Genomic DNA, 12,585 nt, shown 5'->3' with positions numbered 1-12,585 from the left:
CATAAAAGGCTGCTTCATCGGAAAAGCAAATTTATTCTCTGTTTCCTTTACTGTCTTTCCATTTCACATTAATGAACACAGTGTTGAAAGAATAAGCTCCACATGTAGTTTACCTGATCTGTAGAGCTTGAAAAACAACATTCCTGGAAAAAGTGTCGCAGAGACAAAGTGTGTGATTTTGACATTGAAATCTTCTGCTTGTTGGTTCCCACTACCAAAAAGAGTTACAAAACTCCAGTAATTGCAGCTCTCTTACTATGAGAGGCAGATGGTTCTGCTTTTGTATCTATGCCCCCTGCTTGCTATCTCATCTGCTGTCTTCGCAAAGTGTTAACCAAGGTAACAACCACCCATTTGTGGAAGACCCGCCAGTACAAGATTTCCAAAAGTATTTCAGCATGAGGTTGTACAGAATACTTTTCTGTCTGGCTTAGGTTGCTTTTAGACCACAGGCAAGTCATTATTGTAACAGCTCGTTACCGGACTAGCTAGAAAAGAAAAGAAAAAATGGGAAGGCACAAAATGCAAGAGAAAGGAAGATGAAGAGGAGGAACTCTTCAGGTGACCACCAGTATATTTATCAAGCCCTGTCCAACACCTTTAAAATATAGATTCTTCTTCTGGGACACTAAGGCATAACCAATTTGAGACTTTGGCCTCCAATTCTGTTGCAAATTATGCTCCTCAAAAACACTGTCTCTGACTCAGGTGCCATGACACTAGGCTCATACACCTCCCATCCCACTGGAAATGTAGCAGGTGAAGTAGAAACAGAAGCTGGAACTCGATGTTACGATAATACAGGTACAGTTTTCTACCTCTTCCTAGGAAATGTATAGTAAAATTTACTCAGGTCCTGATGTCATCAAATAGCATATATTTCTGCCCCTACCAGGGTTTGGAGGGGGAAATGAAGAAGAAGAGAAGAAGAGTTTGGATTTGATATCCCGCTTTATCACTACCCGAAGGAGTCTCAAAGCGGCTAACATTCTCCTTTCCCTTCCTCCCCCACAACAAACACTCTGTGAGGTGAGTGGGGCTGAGAGACTTCAGAGAAGTGTGACTGGCCCAAGGTCACCCAGCAGCTGCATGTGGAGGAGCGGAGACGCGAACCCGGTTCACCAGATTACGAGTCTATCGCTCTTAACCACTACACCAAGCTGGCTCTCAGAGTTAAATGCACAGAGTTACGAGGTCTGAAGACACAGGACTCAGCTAAATTGGTAAAGAAAAAGTGTTTTATATATGTTGTATATGCGATATAACACTGTGACACAAGATGATGCTGTGGAGTCCTGTCTTTCCCTACCGGATTTCGCTGTATGAGTTTACAACGCAATTAACTGAATTGTTTCTTTGACATGTCTAGATCCAGTCTCAGTATGGAAGGGATGAACTATCACCATTCTAGTTTTGTCAAAAGTACTTGTGATAACTGCTTCCTGGTGAAGGCTTAGTAGCAAGTGACAGTGAGGAAGGAAGGAAAAATGGCCAAACCAAAGGTCAAGGGTAGTTGAGGCAGTGAGGATCAAGTGCGGCACAGATTCTGAAAAGGACAGGCACTCAGACTGAAGGACTGGTTGTAACACACTCTCCAAAAGAATAACTCACCTTTTCTCATCAAATGTGCACATGCCAAAACATACTAATGGCTCATACTCACCCATGCTGAAATAAAACCGCAGATTTCCGTAACCTGTAGTGTCCATATATGGAGTGCACAGCTTTCTCTCTCCATCTCTGAGAAAAACAGCTGATGAACCTGATTCCAGGGTTCCACATTCAGTGCCGATTACAGCTCCAGATATATCCCACCTGAAGACATTAGCCAAGATGTAAGAGATAGGGCTATTTTACACATTATGTAGAAGCAATCCTTGGTACTGAGTATAGACTCAACAGGAAACCATGGCCAATATGACAGTATGTTCAGGCCTGCTGGGTATGTACAGTATTTTGTTTTTCTTCCTGATTTACTACCAATATTTGTTCTCATATTATATGTGGTCTCCTGTGATATTGTTATGTTTAATATATTAACTGTTTCATCTGGGGTAGAAAGGTGGGGTACAAATGTCTTTAAATATATAAATGCACCTTACAATTTATAGCTAAAAGGTCATATAAAGTGGCCCTTGGTCCTAAAAGCAGCAAACTTACATTAATTAATTAAAGCATATTCAGGATTTTTTGGTGATTCAGGTGATTTTTCATATTCAGGTGATTTTTTGGTGTCCAATGCAGAAGAAGAAGAAGAAGAAGAAGAAGAAGAAGAAGAAGAAGAAGAAGAAGAAGCAGCAGCAGCATGACAAGATTTGAAATATGTTCATCATCATTCCAAATAGCTATATGTTTGACAAAATTATTATGAATATTTAAAAAGGTTTTTATGCATTGTGTATTCTCCTGACCAAGCTGCTTGCCCCACTCTTGGCAATAGCCTCAATGATGGATGAAAAGGTTAAGAATAAGCAAACAAAAATGACGGAATAGGCATTTTAACTGCCACCAAGGAGCAGAATTGAGGGAAGGATCAGAGCTGTTTACCCTCTTTTTCAGTCTTGATGACCCTTTACCTGGTACAATAGCATTGAGAGAGCACCACCAATACACACACACACACACACACACACACACACACACACACACTGTATTCTTGAGGTGCCTGAGCAGTGCAGATCTTCAGTGGCAAGCTGCACTACAATTATTTAGCAGGGAATTTTTGTATTGGCAAAGAGGGCAATTGTATCCCTTCAGAACTTTCAGCCACCTCAGGCTGTGGAGAAGCAGTGAATTAAAGTACAGATGCAGTCCATTCGCCTTGCAATTCTTCCTTTGTAACTGCCTTTTCAGTTGCAGTTTCCATTTCAGTCTCTTTGGGATCATGTTGGAAGAAGAAATCAGGCATGGACCTCCCACAGGTACAGTCATACCTCATGTTACGTTTGCTTCATGTTACATTCCTTCAGGTTACGTTCCCGCGGCGACCCGGAAGTACCAGAAAGGGTTACTTCTGGGTTTCGCCGCTCACACATGCGCAGAAGTGCAAAATGATGTCTCGCACATGTGCAGAAGTGCCAAATCGCAACCTGCGCGTGCGCAGACACGCCACTGCGGGTTGTGTTCTGCTCATGTTGCGAATGGGCCTCCGGAACGGATCCCGTTCGCAACCAGAGGTACCACTGTACTCATGAAAAGCAATGTGGGGCCTCACAAGCCAACACCCACATCACACCAAATGGGTGAGCCCCCTTATTGCTGCACAAGATGCACAGAGGGGAATCTGATTACACAAGGCAATGGTGCAGATGTTTATCTACGATTCACTCTGTGGCTGATAAGCAGCTCGTGGATCAGTGACAAACAAAAGGAAGGGCTCACAGAAGGCTCCCTGGATCTGACTGGCGAAAGTGCAAGCAGCATATTTCAGAAAGGCTCACTATCCTGTGTTCCTGGGAGAGATAACACCCACATCATCTGGGTTCTCAATGGCAACGAAAGCATAGGTTGCCTAGAGAAGTTTTCCCTATGTTCTCTTCAGACTGATGATGATAAATACCAACAGCAACACCTTTTCTTTTATAAATGAATTGCTATGTCTGTCATATCTAAAAGTCTTAGATCAGTGCCTCCCAGAAGGGTTCCTGGAGCAAGACATTTGAGGACATCATCTTCCTTCATCTGAAGGACATCAAGAGCTTCAGACATTGTAGAAGTTTCCTTGGAAAGCAACAGCAGAAAATGCAGTAACGTTTTATGAAGGCCTCTCGGGGGTTAGAGAGAAAGACAATAATAATGTTTTGAAGGTATTCTTTTTTGGCCCAGAACAGTAGATTCCACGCATCTAAAGTCTACTCACTACTTGTCTAGGACATGCACCCATACCTTCAAGAACCTCCTGGAACTACAAAGAACCTTCAAAAAGCAGGTTCTGCATATTTTTAGGAGCAAGAACAGGTTCCTAAACATGGTTCCGCCATGCAGCACACGGAAGCTATCAGCATTGGGAGGGGTGGAGGAATAGCTGGAGCCACCAGTTGGGCTCCACTTTCGACACAAAAATGCCTCTGCCACCATAGAGCAATGATCTATCAGAAAAAGTCAAAGCATGCCCCCAGTTGTTTGTATATGTGGGGATCATGCACAATATGTAAAATCCATTTACTGGATTCTCATAGGCATCTGGTTGTGAGAACAGGATCCAGCAGGCTCTTTTTTATGTAGCTGCAGTTTCACTGAGAATACATCTTGAACCGTGCTAATGTTAATCCACATTGTATAAAGTACATGCATTTGGTACAAGTTGTATCAAATATTTTTCAATGCTTAGCGTTCAAGATGTACCTCATAATACATTAATAAAAAAAATTAAGTATCAGTGCAAATCATTATTATCAGTGCAGATAGTTTCTTACACAGGACATTCTAATCAGACTGTAATTACGTAATTTATTTTCTTCACAAAATTGCTGATACAATTTAAATACAGTCCAAACTAGTTTCTCAAGGTGGGATTACAAATGTTTGCATGCCTGTAATTGTGGGCTCTTCCAAAGGCAAGGTGCCTAAGAGGTGCTGAAGTGGGTTTACTTAATCAGGGTTGTTACTTTATTGGGATAACTCCCAGGGAACCAATTTAGACTAATGATAATGAGTGGCAGGGGCTGATGTTTAATTGGAACAGCATTCACAAAAGATCCACTTATTAGGGATATATTCTGCAATTAAAAAGGGGTTAATTGGTACTGGCATTTATCTGGATTTTCAATAACTGGTTAATTTCAGTTACTTCATTGTGCCTAAAGCTTGAGAACATTATTGGGCTGCAGGGAAAGTTCAAAAGTTCACAAGACAAACCAGCATGCAATTCCTAACTAGTGTTTGGCATCTCAGACAGTCACAGAGCAAGCAACACATAATGCATAGCCTCCAATATTTGACAGAGAGAAAATATGAGCACTCTTGTGTGTTTGCAATATACCTATTCTCACACCAAGGATAACCGCTGGAGCAGACTCCTCAGGCCCATTACACACTGTTGAAGGCTATGTATTGAATCTCCTTCATATTGCACTCATTTATTCCGCAATAGCCTGTCATACACTGGCTTCTAAAGCAATGATATTAGTGAGCAGGTCATAACAGTTTCCTTCTTTTAAAAATGTAAGGATTTTTAATCAGACCACGAAGCTAGTTGTCCTGGTTACAGAATAGCCATATTTCAAAAGCTTCCTACAAGGTCTACTTTATGCACAAGTAACAAGTTATTGTGGGATGGGAGACAAGCACGGCACTGCACTGATATTTTGTGTATATTTACATATGCACGCGCTAGTCAACATAGAGAACACAGAGAAATAGAGACCCAGGAGAGGGGGTTGAAGCCTAGAGAATTACAGTGCGCATGCTAGCCATTGTTTAAGAAATTATTTCACACAATTCCAGAAATGGTCAAATAGCAATTCTGAAATGATGAGTTCTGATCAAAGATATGCACAGCCCTGTTCCATGCAAAAGGGTTGTGCCTGGTAGGGACTGTTGAGACAAGGACTTGCTGCTAACTTGCCACCAGTTGTTGACTCCTGGAGATGTATGCGGTTGCTAACAATGTCATAAAGGCAACCCACAAGAGCACATGTTTTCACTTTGTTTTCACTTTCACCACAAGAGAATATGGAAATGCACTAGCAAGATAAGGATGCGTGTCTGATTTCTAAGTACAAAAGACACAACCACTCTAGAAAATTTAAGGTCTTGTACCTGACAAAACCATACTTTGTCGTTCAATAAGTTTGTTTTAAACCTGAAGAATCTTTTTTGGAAGACCTGAAAGCTTCAATGGCCTGCGAAACAGTCCTTGTACTTCTTTCATTAGTGCATTAATGTCAGCCTATCCTTATGCACTTTACCTTTGAACTCAGCATTATTGTCTTTCTCATTTTCAGCTTCAAATTAGTTCCTGGAGCACTGCCAGAAGGTGTTTAAGGAAAAAGGAGCATGTAAATATTGAGCTGATCTTTTGAAATGTGGGACAGAATGGATCTGTAATGCAATGAGCTGGTGAGGGTCATAATACCATAGGTGCAGTGGCGTAGCGTGGGGGGTGCCAGGGGTGCCGGCCGCACCGGGCGCAACTTGGGCAGGGGCGCACTCGCACTAGCAGCTTTCTGCCCCTACTAAAATCCACGGGTTAGAGAGCCCGCGCTCGCTCGGCTTGGCGAGGAGGTCGCAGAAGGGGGAGAGCAAAGCCGAGCGAGCGCGGGCAAAAAAAGGAGAGGAAGCCGGGCGGGTGGGCGGGCAGGCTGGCTGGCTGGCGGGGGTCTGGCTGCGCCTGCTGCTGCCGTGGCCGCTGCTGCCGGGCTTTGACAGCTTGGCGAAGCGGAGGGAGAGGAACGTTATGGTAATTGCGGCTCTCTCTCCACTGGCCGCCTGGGTAGTGAGCCGAGCCGAGCAGGGAGTCTAGCGAGGGGGCGGGAAGAGACTTTCCCCCCTTTTTTCCACCTCGCCTGGTCAAAAAGGAGAGCGGAGTCTCCTCAGGGCGCCCTCAGGCAGGGCAGGGCAAGGCAAGCAGAGCGAGGAGGAGAGAGAGGGGAAGGGGGGGAAGCAGCCAGGAAACGCCGCGGTGTGGAGGGGGAATCAATTAAGGAGAGAAAGCGAAAAGCCTTGGAGAAAGGGAAAAAAGGAAAGAAAAGAGGCAGCTCTGGGAGAGCGCGGGGGAAAGAGAAGCCTCGCTGCTGCTGCTTGGGAGAGTAAATTACTGTACTTGCCTTGCCCCGGGTTAGGGGGCGCAAATTACTTGCCTTGCCCCAGGTTAGGGGGCGCAAATTACTTGCCTTGCCCCGGGTGCTGATAACCCACGCTACGCCGCTGATAGGTGGCTACCAGAAGGTCACTGCCCTGAGACCATCACCATAATTAAAGTGACCAGGAATAGAGGTGGAAATAGAAGTGCAATTTTAAAGGGACTGACTAAAGCAAAAAAACCCCCAAACATTTAAAGGAACAGAAATGCTACCACTGAGCAAGAAATGGAGAATTGTCTTGAGAGGGAATTATATACATGGGAAATGCAGTTTGTATTTAATTGTAGGCAAATAGAAGCAGGGTAACAGATAAGTGAGAAAGAAGCTATAAAGGCGCCGAATGAGAGAGTGAAATGATACAAACAGCACAGAGCTAGGGAATATGTGAGCAGAGACACTTTGCAGGCAGAAGTGCAAATCAGGTCAGGTAGTGAAAAATGACAGGGAAACAACTAAGGTCAGAGTTTGAAGAAGCAGGAAAAACAACAAATCTGAAGAGAGGACCAGCGACTATAGTTACTGCTTGATTTACTCTAAAATGTAGGCCAGGGCATAGGAGAATTGCACAACAGAAGTCAAATTGTGTGGTCAACAAAAGGAGGAGAAAAAAATATGTTTAGGTTGAAAGCTAGTTTGAGAACTTTTTTTGGCTCAAACCAAAGGCTTTGGGGACCATACCTGTCCTTTTCACAGTAGCCACCTGTTCACATGGCCTGGGCAGCAGCAGCACTTACACTGCATGGTGCTGTTTCCTCAAGGACACCAAAGTGAGGATATGAAACACTGCTCTCTGCTCTCTCATGACAAGGCTACACGGCAACATTATGAAGTCGAATCAGAGTGAGGAACACACAAGGAATGTTGAAGGCACTGAATGAAGTCAGGGTGGAAGGTTTTTTGGGGCGGTGAGCACTAAAACATACTTCTAGACATAAGTACCTTCAGACAACGTTTGATATTTGCAGCTTTCTTGGGGAAATGCCGATTCCCATTGACATTTTCCCTTTTATTTAGAACTCTGGCTCTTGCAATGAGCTCTTCTTTTCTCCTCTGCACCATCTTGGGTCTAAAAATGTTTGTGTCCCCCCACCTCTCATATTGCTTCACCCAGACCACCTATCCTTTAATTATACACCCAACATATCTAGAGGGTTTTCTCATCAGAATTAAATTCCCTAAATATTAGACTATGGCATGAAGCAGATTCCGAACTGAGTTGATTTTGCTATTGAACAGTTTCACAGTATTTGACTAGATGATCACATCCAGTTGTTAGCCAGCAGGATCACTGCCTCGTGAGATAAAGGAAACACGAAGCCTGGAAGTGCCAGAGAAAGAATGAAGAGGATAGGAAAAAATACTGAATAGCTACCCATTCTCTGAACAACGTCCATCCTGTGCTTTGAATGAGGCAGGGATCCTGTGGAAAAAACAGCATGTGATCACAGAATTAAAGTATTCATCATACTATGTGTGAATAAGGGGTGGATGGCAATGATTCTTAATAATGAATACTGATACCAGGTCAATAATATTCTAGGCACCTTCCCTTATCTAGACAGCATGAGCCCTGACCAGAGAAGGCTTATGGTCGACAATTGATAGAGATGGCACAAATGGAGAAGAGGCTAGCTTGTAGCTTAATTAGAATATTTCATTTTAAATGTGAGTCATTCATAGACCCATGAAAATCTTACTTGGTTCCCCAATAAAATATTCAAAACGGGCTATAATCAGCCAAAATTGTGTCTTTATCATCACCACTACCATCATAATCTGAAATCTGGAGGCAAGTTAAATGCTACATAGTATGTATTTCTTATGTCATGGTGAAGCTGAACTGCAATCCACAAACCACCAGGGCAACACTCTACACCCTAATTCTATTTTTTAAAAAGCAATCTCTGCTTGCTTCAGTGAAATTTACTTCCTCGTGAAAAAAATAATTAAGATTTGTGGTGATAGTCCCATAAACAACAATGGGAATGAGCACAAATATATGAAGTACATATATAATTCCAGTGGTATATGGGTTGCAAAATGAGAGATGCTTTCTAGGTACTTAATTGCAGAATTATCTCAAGATGTTTCTTCAAGATTCACTGTCAGTTAATACTGAGTGTTAAGAGTTTTGCTCATGATAGCAGTGATTTTGCCATAGAAAAGTGAGACATTTTTAAAAACTCAATATATCATTCTGGAGCCACTGACCCTTCTTGACTTATTCATTTCTAAAATTTAGGGGGGGGGGCACTTTCCTGACAGTATTTTATCAATATAGACATATGTTGCCAAAAGCAAGAAAAAGTGCTTCTCAGCCGAAGCTTCTTGCTTTCCTCCCAACCCGAGAGCAACGCCACATGTGTCCTTATACTTCTGTAGGGTAGTGAACACTCACCCTTTGGGCTGGCTCTCAAACTCTTCTGCCCACTGTTCCTGGGCATCTTCAGTAGAAAGATCGACATCTCGCGTTGTGGCAAAATTCAGCTCACTGCCTTCTGTTCCATGGAAATAAATTGCATTCCCATCTGACTGACAGCTATGCTGCAGATAAAAGGAGCGTGCAGGAGGTATGTATTAAATCGTTTTTGTAACAGCAGCTTTCGACAACTCTGAGAAAGCCATTAAATTATTTAGCAACTGGCTGATTACAGAAGCTAAACCAAAAAGTGAAAGAGAAAATGTGCACTTAATTCTTCTGTATGTATCTTGAATAATTTATAAATTACTGTCAGTATTCAGTCACTTGTAGGGCTGCTTCCAACAATACTTCTCCCTATCTGCAACATTGCTAAAAGTTGTAACATTTAATATCTATATATATGTCAAATACAAATGGTTCTGTAGCACAGTAAATAAAATGTTAAACCACAAGCTATGAGTGCTCTAGGTGACAAGATCATGATGCCCTTCTATGCTAAACAAAAGCTTTGAAGTGAACCTGGGTTCTGCTCTTAAGCCTCTATGATCATCTCAATGGGGCTACAGCAACACCATGTCAAGGTTACAAATGTACAATGCATGAAACTTGTATCCTCAATTTGAAATTTGAGTTGTCTAAGTATCTGAATACTCAATTCACACTAATCCCCAAACCAAGAATCCTGCCTCATTTGAGATACAGTCAGAAAGAAATCCAAGTTTTGCCAGCAGGGCATGCAAATTCAGATAGGAAAAGCCCTTCCTTGTGAATGAAAAATGCAGATAATATACTGGTTGACATCACAAATGGAAAACAATGGTGGAAAATCCTCTGGGAAACAGTCGATTAATCAGTTTGCTTTGAATCTCAGAAAAATCCGACAGAACAGGATATAGGTAAAGACAATATCGTGTAATTTTGTTTGCTTGTTTTGAGAACTGTTTTATCAGTAGTGATCAGGGGGTTGCTGTAAATGTTAGTTGTGGTAGGCCAAAGGAATGTAATGCAAGCAGAAGAAAAAACAAACAAGCAAAGAAAATACAAAAAAAATCAAATGTCATACACTTGTTTTAATTATACAAATAAAGGACAATTTCACACGGCTTTCCTTAGTCAACTTCAACATGGAAAACAACATAGGATGTTTGCAAAAGTCACTAACAACATCAATAAGCTGCTGGAACAAGAAGGGAAACAATATGCCTGACCAGTTGGACAGAATAAAGGAAATAAAAAAAAAAAATCAGATAAATGAATAAACCTACAGATAAATGTATTTTGTGGTGTACCTCAGCACCCCAGTCCTCATTCCTCAAAAGTAACTGGCATAAATCCCCATGGACCTTTCTGGGAGGGGGGGGGTTCTTAGGCTAAGTCTACATTTGCGGCTTGAAATGCTGCAATGTTGTTTTCCCCTGCTGAGTTTGCAAGTCGCTTTCTCTCACTGCTCTTCACATCTGAGCAGGAGTGGGGATATCTTCATCCACTGATTTTTTTCTGTGTGCAATGGCTGCTTCTGTATTCAAATTGGATGGAAGCTGGTTTGAGGGAAAGTGCATTAAAGAGGAATGTTTCTTGAAAAGCAACAGGATACAAATGAATTGTGGCTAATGTCACCTGCCTTAATGAAACCTGTGACGGGAGCACACCGGACCTGCAGCAAGCAGTAATGTGAGCACACCCTTCCTTGAAAAGCTGCAGCCCTGATTAGGTAACAAAGGCCAATCCACGCTAAGTTTGACACCAGCAAACATTTGATTAGTTAAGGATATGGTGGTATGGCGTTTGAATCTTGCACAGGATCACTGAAAACTGCAGCTCCCCATGGGCTGAATGTCTGTGCGAACTCAGATTTTATTTCATCGGAACTGAGTGAAGATGGCGTCTACCACCAGAGAAGGACTTTTGGATTGATTCGGCATAAACACCAGCGTGTGAGAACATTCTGCAAACAACAGACTTACCAGCTGCAAAAAAAGGGAGAGTCATACAAATTTCACACAGAAGCACATTATTGTTTATTTCAACTTGCCTGTGGAAGCAACTCAGAGGCCATGAAAGAAAAGGATAACAACAGGAAGATTTAAAGAAGGAACTATTGGAAACTCAAGGCAGTAGAAACGTAAGATGATTGGAACCCCGCTGAACTTGAAGCATGGGAAGCCCCAACAATAATTTATAATTTGGCAGAATATTTGGACTATATGATATGTATTTGTATAATTTGGAATACTTAATGTGATTTGATTGGATTGTTAAAATGGAAAATTTAATTTTAAATTTTTTTTTTTTTTGAAAAAAAGAATGTCTGTGTGAACTGGTCCAGCCATGGGACCAAAACTGTGTCTGGACAGGCACAGGGATGCAGGGCAGAGCAGAAATAAAGTGACTTGATCAAGGTCACGAGGAATCCCAGAGTAGTCTTCAAAACAGGCTGCTGATCATACAGTTCTTCCAACTCAAAGGGCCATCTTTCAAATGCAGAGGAATAGAAACATTGCCAAGGGGACACATTAAATTTTCATCAAAATAAAGAAGGGTAGTGAAACTGGTAGAATGTACTGCTTTGCCCTTTTCAGGCCAAAAGTCTCATTATAGATGAATAAAGTGCAATACATCTAAAGGTTTGAAATCTCTGTCTCTTTTCCCTGCTCTTTTATGCTTATAACTGTAAATCAATAAGCCTGATTCTCCCCCCACCTCTTTCCCTTGGCTATATAGTCTCTCATTGCTTGACAAGCAGAACACAGTGTAACTAAGTGATGCAGCTTTGCCAGTTGGAGATGCACCAACAGGAAACATCCGTGCTAAATTCCTCAGTCTAATAGATTTTGAGCTTCAGTTGTGGGCTGCATCTTCCTGAGGATGCTCCCCAGTTAGTGACTTCACCTCTGGGCTTTCAAAACATTTGCTGTCTCCTCTACCAACATTGAATTAGGCTTAAAAAAAAAAAGAATCAAAGATGAACACTGATGTACCTCTTCCTAATAACTCTCAGTGGCCTAATGGACATGATGATTCTTTCAGACAGCTGTAGCCTCACAATTTATTTTTTTGGCGACTCTGGTTACACTGGAATGAGTATATCAGGCATCTGGGCAATGCCAGCTTGCAAAGGGCTGGTGGCAGATGGAGAAAAATCTGCCCATCGTGCTTGCACCTTTACATGAGTGGAGAGTCATCCATTTCCCCCATTAAGGGGTTGTCACTTAGCCCACCCAGCTGGAAAAGAAGGTTGCTGTTTTTCCAAGAGCCTGGCTAGCACGTTGCATTAGATACAAATGCAAAGGGCACTTTAAAACAGAAGGCAAACTACCATTTGTAGGCAAACTGAAACCGCACTGTTTCAACAGCAGCCAG

General features: G+C 42.2%; 1 protein-coding gene across 3 annotated transcripts in view; it reads right to left on the bottom strand.

Annotated features, from left to right (window-relative positions):
• Window positions 1–12,585, bottom strand: part of RELN (reelin) — a 308,114-nt gene that overhangs the window by 139,823 nt on the left and 155,706 nt on the right. For 2 of the 3 annotated variants that reach the window (XM_081879038.1, XM_081879040.1), the window contains 3 exons: window positions 9,202–9,347; window positions 8,176–8,223; window positions 1,664–1,815 (listed from right to left, as the gene is read on the bottom strand). In XM_081879038.1, the coding sequence (XP_081735164.1) occupies window positions 1,664–1,815; window positions 8,176–8,223; window positions 9,202–9,347 (346 nt within the window). The remainder of the gene's footprint in view (window positions 1–1,663; window positions 1,816–8,175; window positions 8,224–9,201; window positions 9,348–12,585) is intronic. The other variant, XM_081879039.1, reaches the window with a different exon arrangement.

The sequence above is a fragment of the Podarcis erhardii genome (assembly GCF_964252035.2).
Source record: "Podarcis erhardii genome assembly, chromosome: 10".
Classification (NCBI taxonomy): Eukaryota; Metazoa; Chordata; class Lepidosauria; order Squamata; family Lacertidae; genus Podarcis; species Podarcis erhardii.
This window is presented reverse-complemented; position numbering and strand designations above follow the sequence as displayed.